The sequence below is a fragment of the Paroedura picta genome, unplaced genomic scaffold (assembly GCF_049243985.1).
Source record: "Paroedura picta isolate Pp20150507F unplaced genomic scaffold, Ppicta_v3.0 Ppicta_v3_sca29, whole genome shotgun sequence".
In the NCBI taxonomy this organism is placed as follows: Eukaryota; Metazoa; Chordata; class Lepidosauria; order Squamata; family Gekkonidae; genus Paroedura; species Paroedura picta.
The window spans coordinates 101,666-123,244 of NW_027518626.1; the positions used below are offsets into that span (position 1 = coordinate 101,666).

At 49.4% G+C, this 21,579-nt stretch overlaps 1 protein-coding gene across 1 annotated transcript in view; it reads left to right on the forward strand.

The window, feature by feature from the left end:
* The window catches only part of LOC143828494 (uncharacterized), a gene marked incomplete at its 5' end in the record, with an annotated part of 121,367 nt that extends 100,606 nt beyond the window's left edge, over positions 1 to 20,761 (forward strand). Inside the window, 10 exons of the mRNA XM_077318842.1 lie at positions 905 to 958; positions 2,364 to 2,471; positions 2,584 to 2,637; positions 3,966 to 4,001; positions 9,903 to 9,956; positions 12,220 to 12,478; positions 14,363 to 14,475; positions 15,758 to 15,826; positions 16,987 to 17,223; positions 19,243 to 20,761. Coding sequence (XP_077174957.1) covers positions 905 to 958; positions 2,364 to 2,471; positions 2,584 to 2,637; positions 3,966 to 4,001; positions 9,903 to 9,956; positions 12,220 to 12,478; positions 14,363 to 14,475; positions 15,758 to 15,826; positions 16,987 to 17,223; positions 19,243 to 19,389 — 1,131 coding nt within the window. The remainder of the gene's footprint in view (positions 1 to 904; positions 959 to 2,363; positions 2,472 to 2,583; positions 2,638 to 3,965; positions 4,002 to 9,902; positions 9,957 to 12,219; positions 12,479 to 14,362; positions 14,476 to 15,757; positions 15,827 to 16,986; positions 17,224 to 19,242) is intronic.
* Between the last annotated feature and the right edge of the window lie 818 nt (positions 20,762 to 21,579).

A 21,579-nucleotide genomic window follows, 5' to 3' on the forward strand; every position in this document is an offset into this window, starting at 1 on the left:
TCAGATGGGTTAGAAAAATAAAGATCAGGATGAGGATGATTAAGACATCTCCTAACAGTAAGCCCATTTGCTCTTGAGAGCCAATTTGGCGTAGTGGTTAGGAGTGCGGACTTCTAATCTGGCAAGCCGGGTTCGATTCTGCGCTCCCCCTAATGCAGCCAGCTGGGTGACCTTGGGCTTGGCACAGCGCTGATAAAACTGTTCTGACTGAGCAGGAATAGCGGCTCTCTCAGCCTCACCCACCTCACAGGGTGGCTGTTGGGGGGAGAGGAAAGGGAAGGCAATTGTAAGCTGCTTTGAACCTCCTTCGGGTAGAGAAAAGCGGCATATAAGAACCAGCTTCTTGAGTAATATCAGGGCTCTCTCAGCCTCACCTACCTCACAGGGGGAGTGGAAAGGGAAGGCGAATGTAAGCCGCTTTGAGACTCCTTCGGGTAGAGAAAAGTGGCATATAAGAATTCTTCTTCTTCTTCTTCACCGGTCCTGAGTCACTTGTCCTTCTCGCCCCCCCCCCTCTTCCGAGGCATTCGATTGACAGTGGGTTGGCCCCTGGTATTTATTTAATGCGAGGAGATAGCATTATGCACGCTTTGAGCGGGCCACAAAAAAGAGCTCGTCAATAGAATAAGTATGCATAATCCTGAGCGCGGTATTCCCTCCCCCCCCCCCCCCCCCGTTCTTGATGGAGGCAGTTCATTTGTTCAGCTGTGAGTCACTGAGCGAAGTCGTGTTTAGCAGTCTGCGCACATGGTGACTAAGCTTTTCTTCTCCATCCGGTAGGTCTCAATTAGCTTAAATCCTACCGCAGCCGTCTCCTGGAGCCATGGGCCCCGGTGATTTCTTCCTTTTTTTCTTTTTTGAAAGCATTTCAGAAGCTTGTTGATGCTGTTATTTTGCTTCCCAGGGTCCCACCGGACTTCCGGGCCTCAAAGGCGATCCTGGGTACAAGGGAGAGAAGGTGAGTGAGGGCAGACCGTTCTCGGACGGCACAACTCATACCTGGAGGGAAGATCGTGCTACAAATCTCAATGCCCTGAGCTCCCCGTTCTAAGAAATGCGGCATGTGCTTCCCTACCTGATTCCCCTTCCCTCTCCCGTGCCGCCTTTTCGCTTTGATCCGTGGCTCGAAGCGCAGCCTCGGAAAACTGGAGGTTCTGAGCGGGTTCGTGGCTCAGCCGCTTTGCACACTGAAGATCCCAGGTTCAATGCTGAATGCGACCAGTTGAAAGGACGAGGTAGTCGGGGGGGTTGGAAAAAAGTCACTGCAAGGGATCCTGGAGCAGCGAGGCTAGACCAAGTACGCAAAGGGGGCCTTGGTAGGCTTACAGTCTGACGAAAGAAAAGGCCACTTGATGCCTCCAGAGGCAGCACGGGATAGTGGTCAAAGAGCGGCAGACTCGAATTTGGAGAACTGGGTTGGATTCCCCACTCCTTCTCCGCAGCCAGCCAGCTTGGATGACCTCGGGCCAGTCATGGCTCTCTTAGAGCTGTTCTCCCAGAGCAGTCTTGTCAGAGCTCTCTCAGCCCCACCTACCTCACTCGGTGTCTGTTGTGGGGAGAGGGAAGGTGTTTGTAAGCTGCTTGCTTGCTTGATTACATTCATTCATTCATTCATTCATTCATTCATTCATTCATTCATTCATTTATTTCTAAGCCACCACTCTTGTGGTGGGAACAAAGCCTTTCCCAGTAAAATACCCATTAAACCAAGAGTAGTCAAATTGCGGCCCTCCCGATGTCCATGGACTACAATTCCCATGACCCCCTGCCAATCTATAAAACCCAACAATACCCTTAAAATATGAGCCTCTTGTGGCGCAGAGTGGTAAGGCAGCCGTCTGAAAGCTCTGCCCGTGAGGCTGGGAGTTCGATCCCCGCAGCCGGCTCAAGGCTGACTCAGCCTTCCATCCTTCCGAGGTCGGTAAAATGAGTACCCAGCTTGCTGGGGGATAAACGGTAATGACTGGGGAAGGGAATGGCAAACCACCCCGTATTGAGTCTGCCATGAAACCGCTAGAGGGCGTCACCCCAAGGGTCAGACATGACTCAGTGCTTGCACAGGGGAGACCTTTTACCTTTATCCTTAAAATATAACAATATAACATCACACTAAAACAAGATGGCGAACCATAAAACATCAGCCTTCCCCCTCCATCCAGCGCGTAGGTCCATCTCCTCTTGGGAGAGCAGTCACTGCCAACGAGTCTTGCTCCGCCCTCCTTCTCTCCAGGAGTCCTGCTCCTTCCTGGCAATGCAGACTTGTCGATCTCAACTCCGCCATCAGTGTCCCAGATTCCGACCATCTCAATGGTTTCCACAAGGGGCCGTTGCTGCCTCCCTGATCTTTCCCTGTTGCTTTCCAGGGCCATGCCGGACTCATTGGGTTGATCGGTCCCCCAGGTGAGATGGGTGAGAAAGGTGACCAGGGGCTTCCAGGGAACCAGGGAACACCAGGCCCTAAGGGCGATTCTGTGAGTAGATGAGACTTAAGTTCAGATTGGGGGTGAGGGGAGCATGTGGGAAAGACTTTTGCAGTTCGGCTGGGGAAAATCCCCACAAATTCTAATATGTGATTTCCAATAGGGAATTGTTGGACCCATTGGCCCTCCAGGTCCACCAGGTTCTCCCGGACTCTCGGTAAGTACTACCTCCCCTGCTTCCTTTGGGATTTTTGTTCTAAAGATGACTTAGAATCATAGAATCATAGAGTTGGAAGGAACCTACAGGGTCACCTAGTCCAACCCCCTGCTCAATGCAAGAAATTCACAACTACGTGCCCACCCCTGGTGACCCCAATTCCATGACCAGATGAAGTCCCCCCCCCCCAAAAAAGACCCCCAGAATCCCTGGGCAGTCTGGCCTGGATGAAATTCATCTCCCAACCCCAAAGTGGTGATCGGCACTTCCCTGGGCATGCAAGAAAGAGCCACAGGAGTCAAACAGGGACACAATTCCTTCTGCCCAGCCACTTGCAATCTGCCTGAACTCACAGACTCAGCTGTGAGGTGGCTCTCTAGCCTCTGCTTAGAAACTTCAAAGGACTTCTGTATGCATAAGAGCATGAACTCCCCAGTACTGTGATACACAGTACTGAAATATTCACTGGCTGTAGAACCCATCCCTCCTTAACCCTTGTGTCCTTCTCCATCCTTCATCCTGCCCTATCTTATTTGTTTGAATCATAGAATAGAATCATAGAGTTGGAAGGGACCTCCTGGGTCATCTGGTCCAACCCCCTGCACTATGCAGGACACTCATAACCCTATAGCTCATCCACTGTCACCTGCCACCTCCTTGAGCCTTCACAGAATTAGCCCCTCCGTCAGATGGCTCTCCAGCCTCTGCTTAAAAATGTCCAAAGATGGAGAACCCACCACCTCCCGAGGAAGCCTGTTCCACTGAGAAACCGCTCTAACGGTCAGGAACTTCTTCTGGAGGTTTAGACAGAATTAAAAATCATAGAATCATAGAGTTGGAAGGGACCTCCTGGGTCATCTAGTCCAACCCCCTGCCCTATGCAGGACACTCACAACCCTATCGCTCCTCCACTGTCACCTGCCACCCCCTTGAGCCTTCACAGAATCAGCCTCTCCGTCAGATGGCTCTCCAGCCTCTGTTTAAAAACCTCCAAACATGGGGAACCCACCACCTCCCGAGGAAGCCTGTCCCACTGAAAAAACGCTCTAACGCTCAGGAACTTCCCGCTCTATGATTCTATGGGTCTGTTGTGCATGCGCTCCCTGAGTTTTAGCCAACCTAAGCTGTCTGCAACCACCTAAAATCACTTTATGCTGAAATGAATTCAGAATGGCTTGGCTCCTCGCCACGACCATCACCCCCGCCCATGTGCCTTGCATCTCCTCCCTGCACCCTTCTGTGAATCCCATCTCCCTTCCCGTCTTAGAGCATCTCTCTTTGTGCGCACAGATGCCTTTCACGAGTCAATCTCCTTTGTATTTGCACAGGGACCTCAGGGGCAGAAAGGAAACAAAGGCACTCCGGTAAGTATTCTCCATCCTAATTAGAGACGGAAGGCGGGCTTGGTGAAAAAACAGAAAAGGAACAAAAACCCAACCTGAGAAAACAAGTCAGGGAGACGAAGGCTGAGCAGCAAATATATATAAAAATTAAAATACAAATCTTTCTCGTTAAGTGCGCAATATTATTATTGTCATCATCATCATCAATTTAATTTGTGTACCGCTGTCCTGTCCCGGAAAAATGTTGTTGTTGTTAGTTGCGAAGTCATGTCCGACCCATTGTGACCCCATGGACAATGATCCTCCAGGCCTTCCTGTCCTCTACCATTCCCCGGAGTCCATTTAAGCTCACACTGACTGCTTCAGTGACTCCATCCAGCCACCTCATTCTCTGTCGTCCCCTTCTTCTTTTGCCCTAATCGCTCCCAGCATTAGGCTCTTCTCCAGGGAGTCCTTCCTTCTCATGAGGTGGCCAAAGTATTTGAGTTTCATCTTCAGGATCTGGCCTTCTAAGGAGCAGTCAGGGCTGATCTCCTCTAGGACTGACCGGTTTGTTTGCCTCGCAGTCCAAGGGACTCGCAAGAGTCTTCTCCAGCACCAGAGTTCAAAAGCCTCAATTCTTTGACGCTCGGCCTTCCTTATGGTCCAGCTTTCACAGCCATACATTGCAACTGGGAAGACCATCGCCTTGACTAAACACACTTTTGTTGGCAGGGTGATGTAGTTAATATCAAAAGCATCAACTTTAAAACCTTGAAAACCTTGAAAATCACGTCTTCCGTTCAAGTTCCGTTCAGCCGTGTCCTCAGTGCAGTCCTTATCAATTCTGGCTTAGAGACCTAATTGCGGTTTTCAGCGGAGGTTTTCTGTCAGAGGGAGCGATTCATTGTGGTTTAAAATGAAAAACAGCCTTAAAACTGGAGGGCATGGCCTGCACACAACATTGCGCACACACAGTCTCAATGGCTGCATGTGGGATGACCACACCCCAAACACATTTCAACCCAGAGGGTCAAATAAGCTGTTGGCACACAGATACATGATTACAATAAGACCTGCTTGCTGGCATAAGAACTATCAAACAGGAAGCTAATAACAATTTCAGGTGTGGAGCTCATAAGCAAAAAATCAAAGTAGTCAAGAGCCGCCATTCTGTCCAGGGCCAAGATTCAGTTGTGAGTGTGCATCCTCATGTGTACGCCGAAATAAAGTAAGATGGGCATGCTTCAAAAAAAGAAAAAAGCATTCTGCATTTCTGAATCCGGGGGCTTGTAGTCTAGGTACAGGAAAACCTGCATAATTATACAAAGGTAGTGTATTTTTCATATGCCGGCTGTTGCATAATTAATTTTGCCTTTGTGAGCCATTGGGGGGGGGGAGTACTTAAGGACACTGCAGCTCTGTTCTTTTCCAGCCTGATTCTCACCCAAGTGTTAATTACTGGTTCTGGGCTATACCACTTTAGAGGGCGGGTGTGGCTTAGATTAGGGCTGGTTCTAGGTTCTCCTTTCACTATGACCCCCCCACTCATGCATTCTCCCAGTCCATCTCCCTCCTTGCCTGCCTGTGTTCCTTTACTTTTCTCCCCCATGTGTGAGTTTTCCTATGGACCATACATCCTTTCCCTGAGCCAGTGTGATGTAGGGGCTAAGAGTGGTGGCTTCTAATCTGGTGAGCCTGGTTTGATTCTTCACTCCTCCACCTGCAGCCAGATGGGTTACCTTGTGCTTGTCACAGCCCTGATAGTGCTGTTCCCACAGAGCAGTCCTGTCAGGTCTCTCTCAGCCCCACCTATCTCACAGGGTGTCTGTTGTGGGGAGAGGAAAGTGAAGGCGAATGTAAGCCGCTTTGAGACTCCTTCGGGTAGAGAAAAGTGGCATGTAAGAACCAACTCTTCTCCTTCTCCTTCTTCCTCTTGAAGGTGCTGGATGATGTGCATAGACAAGGGTGGCCAACCCCCTGTTAAGAAACACCTGGAGATTTGGGAGGTGGAGCCTGAGGAGGGCAACTATTGGGGAGGGGAGGGACTTCAATGGGGCATGATGACCTAGACTCCGCCTTCAAAAGTGGCCATTTCCTCACTGATCTCCCTCGCCTGGACATCAGTTGAAATAGCGGGAGATCTCCAGCCAGCTCCTGGACGTTGGCAAGCCTAGCAGGCAGAAACACCCCCACCATGTCCCCCAGGCGTGTCGCCGTTCCTTCACCGGCTGCCTATGGTGGAGGCGGGGCTTTGTGGCAGGGGGCGTGGCCAGCGGGGCTTCCGTGGCCACAGGATTCTGGCGACGGTTGGGAAAGAGCCGTTGACTTTATCCAGTTGCTGGAATCTTATTTTGAGTGTCCAGGGTTGGCATCGGGCTCCTGCTCCTCGTCAAAGACAGGGAGGAGAGGGACAGAAATAGGGACGGTTGGTGGCTAGATGGGCTAGAGTTTATAGATGCTGTACTGAGGGTCCCTTGTATAACGTGACCACCCCCCTGTCTGGTGTTATCTAGTTCAGTTCTGGCGTTCTCTTGTTTCCCTTGGAGATGCTTGCATGTCAGTTCATCCTTACTGCTATTTGTCTCAGCAGGGGTAGTCAACCTGTGGTCCTCCAGATGTCCATGGACTACAATTCCCATGAGCCCCTGCCAGCAAACGCTGGCAGGGGCTCATGGGAATTGTAGTCCATGGACATCTGGAGGACCACAGGTTGACTACCCATACATCCCTGTTTTTCTCCACACTTGTGCGTGAAAAAGAAATCGTCTGAGGGGAAAGAAGGAGGAGTGTGTGTGTGTGGGGGGGATTGCTTTTCCTGCAGCCATTCGAGGTCTGCTATATTGCACAACGTACAAATAAGGCCAAAATACTTATGTCTTTACTTACTGCTATTGGATTCGCATGGGTAGCCGTGTTGGTCTGAAGTAGCACAATAAAATCAGAGTCCAGTAGCACCTTTAAGACCAGCAAAGATTTATTCAGGGTGTGAGCTTTCCTCAGACAAAGAGTGCTTGTTGGTCTTAAAGGTGCTACTGGACTCTGATTTTATTGTGTTCCTTAATGTGTTCCTTCCCCCCCTCCTTTCTGTGTGAATATTCTGAGGAGTGGGGGGGGGGCCTCAGGGACTGTGGGGTTTGTCTGTCCAGTGACCACCTCTGCCACTTTGTGCAACCCATATGGAGAAAATGAGAAAGAGAAAGTGGGGACTGTTTTTGTTTTAAGTAACTGGGGACTGGAGAAGCCCTGAGAGAACTGGGACTAGCCCAAGGGCTCTTTGAGACACATGAGGCCTGCTGGGTGACCTTGGGCCAGTCACAGTTCTCTCAGAGCTCTCTCGACCCTCCCTACCTCACAAAGTGCCTGTTATGGGGAGATGAAGGGAAGGTGATTATGAGCCATTTCGAGACACATGAGGCCAGCTGGATGACCTTGAGACAGTCACAGTTCTCTCAGAGCGCTCTTGACCCTACCTACCTCACAGGGTGTCTGTTGTGGGGAAAGGAAAGGGTTTTGAGAAACGTGGCATGTAAGAACCAACTCATCATCTTCTTCTTCACTTACACGACAACAGCATTGCTGTTACTCTCTTGAGTTTCTTATTTAACAAAAGACCTTTTCCTCCTTAACTGAAAACTCTGACAGCCTTCTGCAAGAGACCCCTTTGGTCGCATGGTAAGGCTGTAGGCCCAGGAGCTATAGAAACTGTTTTATTTTATTCGAAATGGAGAGCATTTTAAAATATAAGGCTCTAGGGAAAACAATCAGCATCTGTGCGTGTGGTCGGGGAGAGGACAGCATACTTTGCCGGACACGTTGGGACCAAGCCAATTCCCTGTAGTCCTTCTGGCCCCTCAGGGGCTCATGCAAGTTCCGGTTGGCATTTGCACAGATCCAGAAGGTGGAGTTGGGCTTAAGCCATGGTGCCTGGGTGAAGAACCGGTCCCAAATGCTGAACAAAAAACTCTGGTGTGCTAGAGACTAGGTGGCCAAACGGTAGCTCTCCAGATGTCCATGGACTACAACTACCATGAGCCCCCACTCATACTGGCAGGGGCTCATGGTAGTTGTAGTCCATGGACATCTGGAGAGGCACCTCTGGGCTAGAACATGGAAAGAGCCATACTGAATTGGACCAGTGGTCTCTCTAGTCCAGCATCATGCCTCGCTTAGTGGCCAGAAAGTTAACAGTAGCAGGCAAACAACAGGGCATTGAGGCCAAGGACTTCCCTAGAAGTTGCCTGCTGCCCACTGGTATTGAGAGGTTGACTGCTCCTGAACGTGAAGGTTCACCTTAGTCACCATGGCTAGTAGCCACTGATAGCTACGGATTTGTCAAATGTACTCTGAAATTCGTCTTTGCCTCTGGCCATCGCAAGATCCCCTGGCAGCAAATTCCACATTTTGATCACTCATTGAGTAAAGAAGGTTGCCTACCCTGATGCAGTCGGCAATGATAAATCAATTTAGGCTTTCTTTTCTGTTAAAATACTAAAATGCTAAGTCATTGAAGCTTCCCTTTCAAGAATGCATTAACAGGAGATAGATTCATTCTGGCCCACTTCTAACCAACACAGTTCTATAATTTTAACCCATCCCCCTCCTCTCTCTCTCTCTCTCTCTCTCTCTCTCTCTCTCTCTCTCTCTCTCTCTCTGTCTCTCTCTCTCTCTCTTTCCACCTGTTAATTTGGCTTCCAGCTGAAAAGAACCTTCTCTGTCTTCCCCCTATTGAATCCCAGCTGAGATGCTCCATTTCGTCAAACCAATGGCAGACTCCTTGATGATCGGTATTGATCTTTCAGTGGAAGGCCAGGCTGTTTGGTCCCTTCACCTTCTCTGGCTTTTCATATACTATTTTGCGTCCCTTTCTCTCTGGTATGTAGGCTCCTTCACACACAAAAAAAGTGAAAATTCGTTTTCAAACCCTGTAGGGTTATCATCATGACCGTTTCCGCACTAGCAATGTCATTTGGATCTTCATTTTTAAAGGACCAACTTCTCTATCCATTTCCACATTAAAAATCTGCCTTTCCAGGTGCAATCACCAATGGCCATCTGACTCCCCATGCATTCTGGAAATTTCATCAGTCAAGGCAGTATCTAATTCGGGACAGTCCAATGCAGAAATGCATGCATTTGAGTTTTTCCCCACACCTGCCATTTTGAGCCATTTGGGTATGCCCCTTTCCTAGCTGCAATCCTCCCTCCCTACTCCCTTCTTCCTCCTCCTCCTCCTCCCAAAAAATCTGCCTCATTCTTACAAAAAAGGTATGATTGCTTTACAACTCTGTTTCTTTTAAAAAGCAGTCTTACATAGCAGTGTTGTAACGCGATAACCCAGTTTTTAAAACAAAATTACATTCAGAACTCCTTGGGAGGAAAGGGTGGAGGCGATCCAGGGTGCGGAACGTTGAGATTAAGGGGCGCAACGAAAACAAAGGTGCAAGCAGGCACCGTTTTGCAAACTCATTTTTTTTTAAAAGGGGGAGGGAGCAAAGCAGGATGGGGGCTTCCTCTGTCAGATTCAGTCCGGAAAGCATATAGTGAATTTCACCCTGGGAAATGAGGGGAGGAAAATTCAAACGTGGAAAGGCTAGAGTCGACTCACAGCATCCAAAGGAAATCCAAAGCGAGACTAAAATGAGGTATGTCCCCTAATGCGGAAACGGGCCGTGTATCAGCACTGAAGAGTTTTTTTCCTGTATGGAAGGACATTCAATTCGGAGAGCCCCTACCTGAAGTCTGAGGTCTGACAGATCCCTATTTAGCTGTCTCCCTGAGAATGTAGGCTTGCTGTTTTACTATGCATTGGCTGCATGCATCCAGGGGACTGACAGTTTATCTGTCTATCACTTCCCAGTCCAATTTCCTCCAATAAACTCAAGGCAGTGTCTTTGATTCTGTTCTCTTATGCTGAGGCTCTAATCTTTTTTTTTCTTCCAGGGACCTATTGGACCACGAGGTGATCCAGGACCTCCTGGACCGCCTGGGGAACCGGTGAGTGTCAATAGGAAAGCTGGTCTATGAGCCTGAGGTTGGGGGAGGAATATTCCTAGGGTTGCCAGCATCCAGGTGATATAGAATAAGAATGATAAGGCAAGTTCAAATAATATTATATGTGGTTCTTTAATCCCATAGTCTCCAAATTAAATATTTGTTTTATTTATTTGCTTGTTTGTTTCTTTGTTTCTTTGTTTGTTTCTTTGTAGATTTCTATACCGCCGCTCTCCCAAGGTCTCGCGGTTTACAACAATAATAAAAACACAATAAAACCTCCTAAAAGCACCCCATAATAACCATTACAAATTAATCACAATTAATCTGATGGGGATTTAAATCCTATAAGAGCCCTAACCCTCCCTCCCCTTCATTCAATCCAAGGGTCGGTTCTCTTACACTAAGTGAGGGCCAGATCTAATCAACATACGATGAGCGTCACTTCAAAATTCAATACAATGAATGACCGTAAATAAATAGTTTCTAATTGTATGTATTTGAATTTCGGTCTGTAAATAAATCTTGATTGATTGAATGAACGGAGTTTTGGTAAAGTCTAGGTTGACCCTTCAGCAACCTAGAAAGTTTCCACTTCATCGACAGAAGTCCCTTTAACAAAAGACCCCGAGCCCTCCCAAGCATATGGCTTCCCCAGTCTCTAGCCCAGGGGGTAGTCAAACTGCAGCCCTCCAGATGTCCATGGACTATAATTCCCAGGAGCCCCCTGCCAGCGAATGCTAGCGGGGCTCCTGGGAATTGTAGTCCATGGACATCTGGAGGGCCGCAGTTTGACTACCCCTGCTCTAGCCTATTATTCACCACGACCATCAGGGATTCAAAAGGCGAAGCAATACGACATGCATCGTATTGAGTTTTGAAGCTACGCGATTAAGGAAGCACATATAAGATTGTTTGAACGTGCCTTATCATTATTACTGTCTGTCCATGGTTTCTGCCCTTGTATAGTTATTGTATTTTCACCCTGGCCTCCTCTTTTGTCCCTGAGCATCCAGGTGGCGGCTGGAAATCTATGATTATAATTGATCTCCAAGCAGATCAGTTTCCCTGGAGAAAATGCCTGTTTGGGGAGGAGGACTCTATGGTATTATGGGACAATTAAGTCCCTCCCCTCCCCAAACTCCACCTTTCTTAGGCTCCACCCCCAAAATCGGACATTTTAGAATTCAAAACACCAGGGAAAAAAGGAGCTGCATAGTCATGACTCTGAAACTATGGCAAATAATGCTTTCGAAAGTGCAAAATAGTTATTTGTATAGTTTCATAAAGGCAATCGTCATAACTCAACAGTATTGTAAATTAGTGGATTCATCACAGTTATCTCAGAGCTCTCTGCCCCACCTACCTCGCAGGTTGTCTGTTGTAGGGAGAGGAAAGGTAGGTAAGTGTGATGCAATAAATAATTCAGGCAACAGGTTTTATGGGCCTTTATGGGTTTTTGAGGTAATGGGGGTTTTATTGGGGGGTTTATTGATATTGAGATCTGCTATGAGCCTTTGGGAATAGTGGAATATCAATCAATCATAACCCAACCGTATTGCAAATTAGTGCATAAAAAGACAATTCAATAATTGTGATGCGATAAATAATTCAGGCAACAGGTTTTATGGGGTTTTATGGGGTTTTGAGGTAATGGGATTTTATTGAAGAAGAGTTGGTTTTTATATGCCGCTTTTCTCTACCTGAAGGAGGCTCAAAGCGGCTTACAGTCGCCTTCCTTTTCCTCTCCCCACAACAGACACCCTGTGAGGGAGATGAGGCTGAGAGAGCCCTGATATCACTGCCCGGTCAGATCAGCTTTATCAGTGCTGTGGCTAGCCCAAGGTCACCCAGCTGGCTGCATGTGGAGGAGTGGGGAATCAAACCTGGCTCGCCAGATTAGAAGTCCGCACTCCTAACCACTACACCAAGCTGGCTCTGACATTGGGTGCTTTATTAATATTGATATTGTGATCTTCCACAAGCCTTTGGGAATGGCAGTATATAAATCAATCAGTCAATGGTTCATTCCAACTGAAGTCCAAATGAAGCCCTGTTAGTCCCCTGTTTCTCAAGGTGAAGTGATAACATTAGCCGCTTCCCGAAAGGAATAAATAAATAACAAATTGACTTAGAAGACTTCTCCAAACAGTGAACTAATTATCAGTGGTGCTTTTTCAAGCTGCACATAGCCTGCTCTATGATCCAGTTTTTGTTTGTTGTATTTCCGATGTTCTTTTCTTTCTCTGGTTCTCTCTCCCTCCAGGGCCGTCCAGCCGAGTTCCGGGACCCTCTGCCTCTGGAGAGTGGCCGTGAGAGTCTCCGGGACTGGGGCTTGGGAGAGCAGAGAGATGAGCCCCGTGAACTGGACGCTGACCCCGATGCTGAAGGGCTGGCCGAAGTCCTGGCGGCCCTGAGCTCTCTCCGCGAAGAGGTGGAACAAATGCGATGCCCGCTCGGCACCCCAGAGAGCCCAGCCCGGGTCTGCAAGGAGCTGCAGATTTGCCATCCCCAGGTCACAGATGGTGAGACTGAGGGTGAAGAGGGGATCCAGGGGGAAGGCAACATCAGTTTGGTGTAGTGGATAGGAGTGAGGACTTCTAATCTGGCATGCCAGGTTCGATTCTGCACACCCCCACATGCAACCAGCTGGGTGACCTTGGGCTCGCCACAGCACTGATAAAACTGTTCTGACCGGGCAGTGATATCAGGGCTCTCTCAGCCTCACCCACCCCACAGGGTGTCTGTTGTGGGGAGAGGAAAGGGAAGGTGACTGTAAGCCGCTTTGAGCCTCCTTCGGGTAGGGAAAAGCGGCATATAAGAACCAACTCTTCTTCTTCTTCTGTCCCTTGGGGATAAAGGGTGGGCATCAGTGTTAACGTCCAGTGTTTACACATACACCTTATGTGGCAATCCAATTCTCACACCTTTTCTTCTCGTTGCTTTTTGCAGTGGGGTAGAAAATTCGAAAACGATCAAAAACAATGCCCTGGGGAAAGCCTGCCGGAAATTGTTCACAGACGTTAAAACTACCCCCTTTATAAAAGCTGCCTTCATGGGCAATTCTGCGTTACTAGGTCTGCTGTGAAGGTCGAAGGTCATCACCCCCTTGCTGCCCCCTTTGCCACTCAGTAGAGTGGTGGGCCTCTTGTGGCGCAGAGTGGTAAGGCAGCAGTCATGCAGTCTGAAAGCTCTGCCCATGAGGCTGGGAGTTCGATCCCAGCAGCCGGCTCAAGGTTGACTCAGCCTTCCATCCTTCCGAGGTCGGTAAAATGAGTACCCAGTTTGCTGGGGGGTAAAACGGTAATGACTTGGGAAGGCACTGGCAAACCACCCCGTATTGAGTCTGCCATGAAAATGCTAGAGGGCCTTACCCCAAGGGTCAGACATGACTCGGTGCTTGCACAGGGGATACCTTTACCTTTAGAGTGGTGGGACAAATGCAGACAGGAATAGGGTCATCGTGCAAACCCAGAGGTTGATGTTGCTGCATAGATGCTGTACTCTAGGATTCATCCTAAACTCCAGGATGAAACCAGAGTATCATGCTGACCCAGTGATGGCTCTTCTTGGGTTTGTGCCCAGAAGTGATGTCATGACTTCATACTCCTTCCTCCACCGGTGTCCCCAGATCATGCATGGCCTCCAGCTCCTCTTTACTGCAAACCTTGCTGACCATGCATGACAATGAAAGATATGTGCGTGTTACGTTCTGTTACTTCCCATTCTGCTACTCAGTTTAGAGCTGGCAGCCTCTATTCTGGAGAAATGGGTTTGATCCTCCACTCTTCCACATGCAGCCCGCTGGGTGGCGTTGGGCTAGTCACGGTTCTCACAAAGCAGTTCTCTCAGCCCCAACAACCTCACAGGGTGTCTGTTGTGTGGAGACGAGATGACTGTAAGCTGCTTTGAGACACATGACGCATTCCGGGTGACCATGGATTCATCACAGTTCTCTCAGAGCTCTCTCTGCCCCACCTACTTTGCAGGTTGTCTGTTGTAGGGAGAGGAAAGGTAGGCAATTGTAAGCCACTTTGAGATTCCAGGTAGTTACGGGATACAAAAAAGCCAGCTCTGTTTCTTCTATGAATTTCTTACAAAAAAACAGCATGATTGCTTTATAACTCTGTTTCTAAGTGACTATCTTTGTTTTCTGTTTCTCGAGGTGGGCTTTCTCCTTAGACATACCGGTGTTTCTGCAAGGCATTTACAAGAGTATAATTATTGCTACTTTTTTGTTTGTGTGTTTGATTTTTGTTTTGTTTCACTATTCGCACACAATTCAGATAGATGGTACACCTTTTACGGACTGTCCCACTTGAGACAGCTGGAAAGAGGGGGGGAGGACGACAGCATATTTGAATGTCTGGGCTATTCCCCACTGATACCCGTCTCTCCACCCCTCTCAGGTGAATACTGGATTGACCCCAACCAAGGCTGCAGCCGTGATGCTTTTCGAGTTTTCTGCAATTTCACAGCCGGTGGGGAAACCTGCTTGTTCCCGGACAAGAAAGTAGAGGCTGTGAGTATCTCCTCTCTAGATCGAGTAGAGGCCCCTGGGGGAAAGAACGCCAGCTATGGCTGTGCAGCATTGCAAAGAAAGAGGGTAACGTTGGAATAGAGATAAACAGTGGCAAATCTTTCCCGTAGCCCTTTTAATGCCCAAAGCGCTAGATAACCCATTTAAGACCTAAGAGAACTACCAAAAAGGGTTGCAATAATTATGTCTATTTTGATTTCCAGATATCCATCACAGCACAGTGATGGGGTGGCTGGCTATCAGGGGTAGTCAACCTGTGGTCCTCCAGATGTGCATGGACTACAATTCCCATGAGCCCCTGCCAGCGTGCTGGCAGGGGCTCATGGGAATTGTAGTCCATGCACATCTGGAGGACCACAGGTTGACTACCCACACATGCACATGCACGGCAACACACACACACACAAATCCTACCAAAGTTTGCATAACAAAGTCTGATACCAGCCACACTTTTGCAACCAACTAAGTTTTATTCTGTGTAGAAGCTTCCATGCACATTGTACCCTTCTTTGCTTACTTTGAGGAAGAGCACGGGTACATGAAAATGTCTCCCCAGAATAAAACTCGGTTGCTCTTGAAGGTGCCCCTGGACTCAGACCAACAAGGCGGCCCCCCTGAAACTGCTTTCTTTACAGTGACTGTCATTTATTCACTGTCTGAGTGACTCTCATTCATTCATATCGAGTAAATTTGGGAGTGATTTTGCAGTGAAGCAAAACTTGCCCAGCCCAGCGCCAAAAGACATGTTGGGGGAGAGGAGGAAACAGTGTTAAGCAGGGGTGGCCAAGCTATAGCCCTCCAGATGCCCATGGACTACAATGACCATGAGCCCCTGCCAATAGGCCATGCTGGCAGGGGCTCATGGGAATTGTAGTCCAGGGATATCTGGAGAGCCACAGTTTGCCCACTCCTGTTCTATTAGAAGTTCAGGCTGGGGGGAGTATCCAAATGAAAGAGTTTCCCAGCAACTAGGCGGAGCACCCCTCTATGTGCTCTTTTTTTTCCATCAATGGCACTGTTGTTGTTGTTGTTGTTATTATTATTATTATTTATATACCGCCCTCCCCGAAGGCTCAGGCTGTTAAAAGAGTGAGTTTCAGTGAGCTAATAAAGAGATTGAGGGGGGGGGAGACATGTCAGTGCAGATTCATCATAAGAGATAATGGGTGTGGCTGTGGGGGGGGGGGCAGTAAGCGGCATCCAAAAGGAGTTCCCTGGTTCAGGATTCTAAGCAAAGCCATCAACCCTCGATCTACCCCTTTAGGTACGCCTCGCCGCCTGGAGCAAAGAGCAGCCAGGAAGCTGGTTCAGCACCTTCAAGAGAGGCAAGAAGGTAAGGCTTCCCAGGAACAGCTCTCAGTTGGGATGATGAAGTTCATGGCCCAAAAGCCAACTTAGGGTGAGCCACCAGTATGCATGCAGCACACGAGGAGACGTATGTTTACCCAGCTGGGGCAAAGAACTGCTCCCTGGTACCGTTTCAAGTCAGCTGACCTCAGGCACCCCTGGTGGGGGTGTCAAGGCAAGAGATGTTCAGAAGTGGTTTGCCATTGCCTGCCTCCTTACGATGCCCCGCTTAGCTTCCAAGATGCAGTGAGATTAAGCTGGTCTGGAACATCCTGGGGAAGGCACATGCTGGTAGACCTCAGAAATGCAGGGAACACACTTGGTGCCCAACACCATCGGTCACATGTCCGCCTGACTCATGTGTTCTTTGCCTTATAGCAGAGATGAAGAGGAGCATGGATGGCTGGTTGTTGGGGGTTTTCCAGGCAGCGTGGCCATGGTCTGGTAGTCTTAGTCCTTGACATTTTGCCTAATATTGCTGCCAGCGTCTTCAGAGGCAGGACACAGCAAGATGGGGATCCACCTTGATGAAGACTTGGTTTTTATACCCCCCTTTTCACTACCCAAAGGTGGCTTACAGTCACCTTCCCTTCCTCTCCCCACAACAGACCCCCTGTGAGGGAGATGAGGATGAGAGAGCCCTGACCAAACTGCGTGGTCCACAACAACTCTAACAGGACTGTGACTAGCCCAAGGTCACCCACCTGGCTGTATGTAGAGGAGTGGCGAATCTAACATGGCTCTCCAGCTTAGAAACTTCTGCTCTTAGCCACTACACCAAGCTGGCTCTCTTTGGCCTGGAGAGGTTCTCATCTTGCCGGGCCCTACCTTTGAAAATGTCAGGCTCAGTTACTGACAAAAGGTCAGGGACTGAAACTACCAGACAGAGGCCACACAGCCAGAGTATCCCACAATAACCAGATGGCTGGCCCTGAAAGCCTTTGACAACTCATAGGAAAATCAATGGCCTATTTACTTTTAACTCCAGACAAGTCATACATCGAATATGCTTTGGGAGAACTCTTCCACTGTGGTAGGATGCAGGTTTCCAAGTTAATCATGGCAGAGGTCAACATGGGTGCGCGACCTTTCAACGGTATTTCCATCGGGTCACATTACTCGTGTTCTTCTGCTTTCCGCTCCCAGTTCTCCTACGTGGATGCCGACGGCAACCCCATTCGGGTGACCCAGCTGACGTTTCTGCGCCTGCTGAGCGCCATCGCCCACCAGAACTTCACTCTCCTCTGTCAAAATATGGTTGCCTGGTACGAGGCCGACTCCGGAGACCACTCCCGGGCCTTGCGCTTCCTCACCTACGGCGAGGTGGAGCTGATGCACAACAGCACAGGGGCCCCAATCCAAGCCTTGTACGATGGCTGCCAGGTGAGGCATTATTGAATCACAGAGTTGGAAGGGGCCAGACAGGCCATCTAGTCCCACCCCCTGGTCAATGCAGGATCAGCCTGAAGCATCCAGGAGAAGTCTCTGTCCAGCCGCTGCTTAGAATCATAGAATCATAGAGTTGGGAGGGGCCAGACAGGCCATCTAGTCCCTCCCCCTGCTCAATGCAGGATCAGCCTGAAGCATCCAGGAGAAGTATCTGTCCAGCCACTGCTTAGAATCATAGAATCATAGAATCCTAGAGTTGGGAGGGGCCAGTATCTGTTCAGCCACTGCTTAAAGATTGCTGGTGAGGGGGAGTTCACCACCTAGGTAGGCAGCCAATTCCACTGCTGAAACTGTGGAATTCTTTTCCCCTGATATCTAGCCAGGATCGTTCCCCACGTAGTTTCAGCCCATGACTGCGGTTCCTATCCTCTGCTGTCAACAGGAACAACAGAGCCTTGTCCCCTCTCCACCTCCTCTTCTCCAGGCTGAACATTCCCAAGTCCCTCAGCCTTTCCTTACATGGCTTGGTCCTCTGTCGCTCTCCTCTGCCCCCTCTCCATTGGGTCCACATCAGCTTTATCCTCTTTGCTCCTGGCTCGCCTTCTCCAATAGCCCTTCCCCCACCAAAAAAAAGTTCAACCATCTGATGCTTCGGCATGAGTCTCTAATTTGCCAACGGTGGGCCCCTGTGGAATAGACTGGCTGCTCGTGAAATGCCTGCCAAGCAGCAGGAACCGGTGAGGATACGTGGCTGTAAAATTGCATTGCGGTGGACGTGTGCCAGCCCCTTCTTCCCTTCCCGGTTGAGTTTGCCCAACCATTTATGGCTCTTGGCCCTGCTTTTGTCTTTTGTCAACATTTTCCCTGGCAGGAAAATGGCTGCCTGACAAGCTGCCACCTGATTGCTGCCGCTTTTTTGGCATTCTGAGGTCCAGGTTAGCAAATAATTTTTGGGACTGTGGCGCAGACAGGAGTCTGGTCTGACAAACAGTCATGTTGCTACCATCTTCCGCTCTGCATTGACAGCTTGTCAAGAGCAAATAATGGGGGAATGTTTTGTACAGGACATCAGGGGGCCCCAACTTTTATGGCCCTGCGGGCACATTTGAAATTCTGGGGTGGTGGGCCAGGCAACAAACTGTCTGTGGCAAAATGGCCGCCATAAGAGGCGGAGCCAGCCGTAAAATGGCCACCATAGCTTCACTTCAGTCACGTAGTACAGATCCTCATGGGCCTGTGGACACATTTGGAATTCTCGGATGGTGGGCGCAGCAACAAAATGGCTGAAGCAAAATGGCCGCCAGAAGAGGCGGAGCCAGCCATAAAATGGCCACCACAGTCACTTCACTTCGGTCACACGGTGCAGATCCTCATTCTGCGGTGGCTTCTGCAGCCCAGGCATGATTTTAAAAATCTGCCCATCCAATCAGAAGCCCAAATTTTGTAGCAGATTTGGGATTGGTTTGCCCAGTTGTCTGACCATGGGACCAGTTCCCCACTTGCCATCCCAGCTTACGCTTTGCCGAGGGTAAGAACCTCATGCCTCTTGACCCCTTCTGTCAGGGGTTGTGCTGCCTTTGGAACAGCCGTGTCACCCCTTAAACCCAGGAAATAGTTTAAGGATTCATGGGGCCCATAGCACCCGATCTAGTTTCAAGATTTGCGGGGCCCTACCAAAATACAATTGCAGCAGGAGCAGCCAGACTGGGTAAAGAGAGTGTCGCCCAGAGTGAAAAAGGGTGTCATTCCGAGTGTCATAGAGGGAAACCGGGGGGGGGGGGAGGAGAAAGGTTACAGCCCTGACCCATGGGTGGGGAAGGCACCACTTGGGGCTCCTGGAAGTGCATAGACTACATGTACACACCGGCCGCTGCAGCCCACACAATGGAGCCATATTTATGACCCTTGCTGTCTCCCGACATGGCCACCCAGCTTCACCCTCAGCCCCTTTCCCCCTCCCTGCTTCCAAAGACTCTCGCCGTCCCTCCATCTCACTGCCTTCTCTGCCTGCAGGCGCGCAAGGGCCAGGAGCGAACTGTCCTGCGGATCGCCACGCCCCGATGGGAGCAGCTGCCGCTGATCGACGTGGCAGTGCAGGATTTTGGGGACACCAGCCAGAAGTTTGGCTTTGAGCTGGGGCCCGTCTGCTTCGGTGGCTGAGCCCTTCGGAAGATGGACGGCTCCCCTCTAGACTGTGGACCACTCCTGGGGGAGGGAGAGCCCCAATCCCCCCTTCCCCCTGCAATGGGGGAGAGGGACGCAGCAGACGAGCCGGCCCTGCCAAGACCTGCCGTTGCATTTAACCCGAGGACAGCCTCCTATTTATGCGGCCGAGGTCCGGGGCCGAGACTCTTGGGGGAGCGTCGCGGGGACCAGACTGAGCCAGGGCCCTCCCGATCGGCGGCCCCAGCAAATGGTGCTACAATGACGCCTTTAGTGAAGCACTGGACTGACTGCCTGCAACTGGCCCATCTGCCAGGATGGTGCCACGGAGACCACATTTCACACTTCGGACCTCCTCCATTTAAGGGTACGGGGGCTGCCATTGTCTTGCCAGATGCATTATGGGAACTCAGGACCATTCTAGTGGCACAGCTGAATCCACAAACAGATACGGCCGTGGGGATTGGCTGTGGGAAACGGCTGAGTGGAGCAAGACTGAGTGGAGAAGACTTGGATTCCGATTACAACCACGCCCAAGGGCTGGACCATAGGAGAGCCCGGAATTTCCATGCTGGTGCAAGTGAATTTAGCTCAGTTGAATGATACCTGCTTTGGTGTGGCATGCTACCCAACTATTATAGCATTATCTAATAGTAAAGGTCTTTCTGAGACATCTTACCCGTAGCGGGCTGGAGAAAGGGTCATCTCCACCTGAGGTTGCCCAGATGTTCCACCCAGGTTCTGCCTTCCCTTGTTAACTAGAGTCCACTGTTGTCTCCTTCCGCCATAGTGCTTAATGGTACCCGTGTAAGTGGGACAAAGCCAGGGGAGCCGGGAAGAAGTTAGATATACCCCTCTCATAACCCGGCTATGAACCTGCAACCACCACCATGCAGTGACACAGAAGAAGAAGTGCTGGTCTTCTAGGTCCTCATCATCCACGTCTCTCCTTCCGTCCATCCCTGGTGGACTGTGGAGGGTTCCGGGTTCTTTTTTCCAGACCTTGTTCATCACGTGGTGCCTGTAAAATAGGGCGGTGGCTCCGCCATCCCCGTAGTTGAATAACCTCTTCGTAAAAGAACGATCCAAGTAAGGTTGGGTTGGGTTCCCACCACTCCGAGAACCTGTGCATCTTAATGGGCCCCTCCTTGCTCAAAGGGTGGAGACGGAACACAGGCTTCTGTGCTGCCGCACCCTCTCAATCCTTGACACTGATCTTTTTTTTCAAATTCAGTGGTGCTAAATACTTATACGTTTATGATTCCTCCTTGTATCTCAGGCTGTGGGGCCAGTTAGGCATGGGGTGTATGTGTGTGTGTTTGTCTGTTACTGTATCATCTAACAACCTGTATTAAACCTCAGAACCCGTGATTGTCCCCGTCTCTCTGTCCCCAGCCGATGGTTCGGAATAAATCAGCAAAAAGAGGATGCATAGAATCATAGAGTTGGAAGGAGCCAGACGGGTCATCTAGTCCAGCTAGTCTCCACTTTTTTGTGGCCACGACCCCTTTAGGAGCACTTCTCCGGTGGCGGGACCTTCTACAGTAGGATGGCCATTTGTGCAGTGAACTAGGCTAAAAAAGGCCTAAGGTAAGAGTGAACTGCCCTTGGGGAAAATGGCATTCGGATCCCGTTGAAGCCCTGCCCAAAAGCCCACCCAGGAGTAACATTTTAAGGACTCCATGTGCACAGAGCTCCATTTAAAAAATTTATAAGAGGCAACCTTGGGGTTTTCCATCTGAACTAGTAGCGTTTTGAAACTAGATTTTGCATTTTGAATTGTATTATTTTAATTACTTGGTATACCCTTTTTATTGGAAGCCGCCCTGAGCCCTTTTGAGGAATGGCAGGGTAAAAGGCAATGAATGAATGAATGAATGAATGAATGAATGAATGAATGAATGAATGAATGAATGAATGAATGAATGAATGAATGAATGAATGAATGAATGAAATCAATGATCGTTTGGTGTCAGCTCACGGTATAACAAGAAGATGTGCACCCAACCAGACACCTGTTAGTTCATGGGGAGGGGTGGCATACAAATTTAATAATTTTCAAAATATATTTTTATGTTGTTTCAAGAAAAGAAATCACATCAAAACTCAAGGCAATGCAGCACAAAGAGCATAGTAGATAACGAAAAGAAAACAGTCTAAAACTTGGAAATATCTTAATGTTACTGG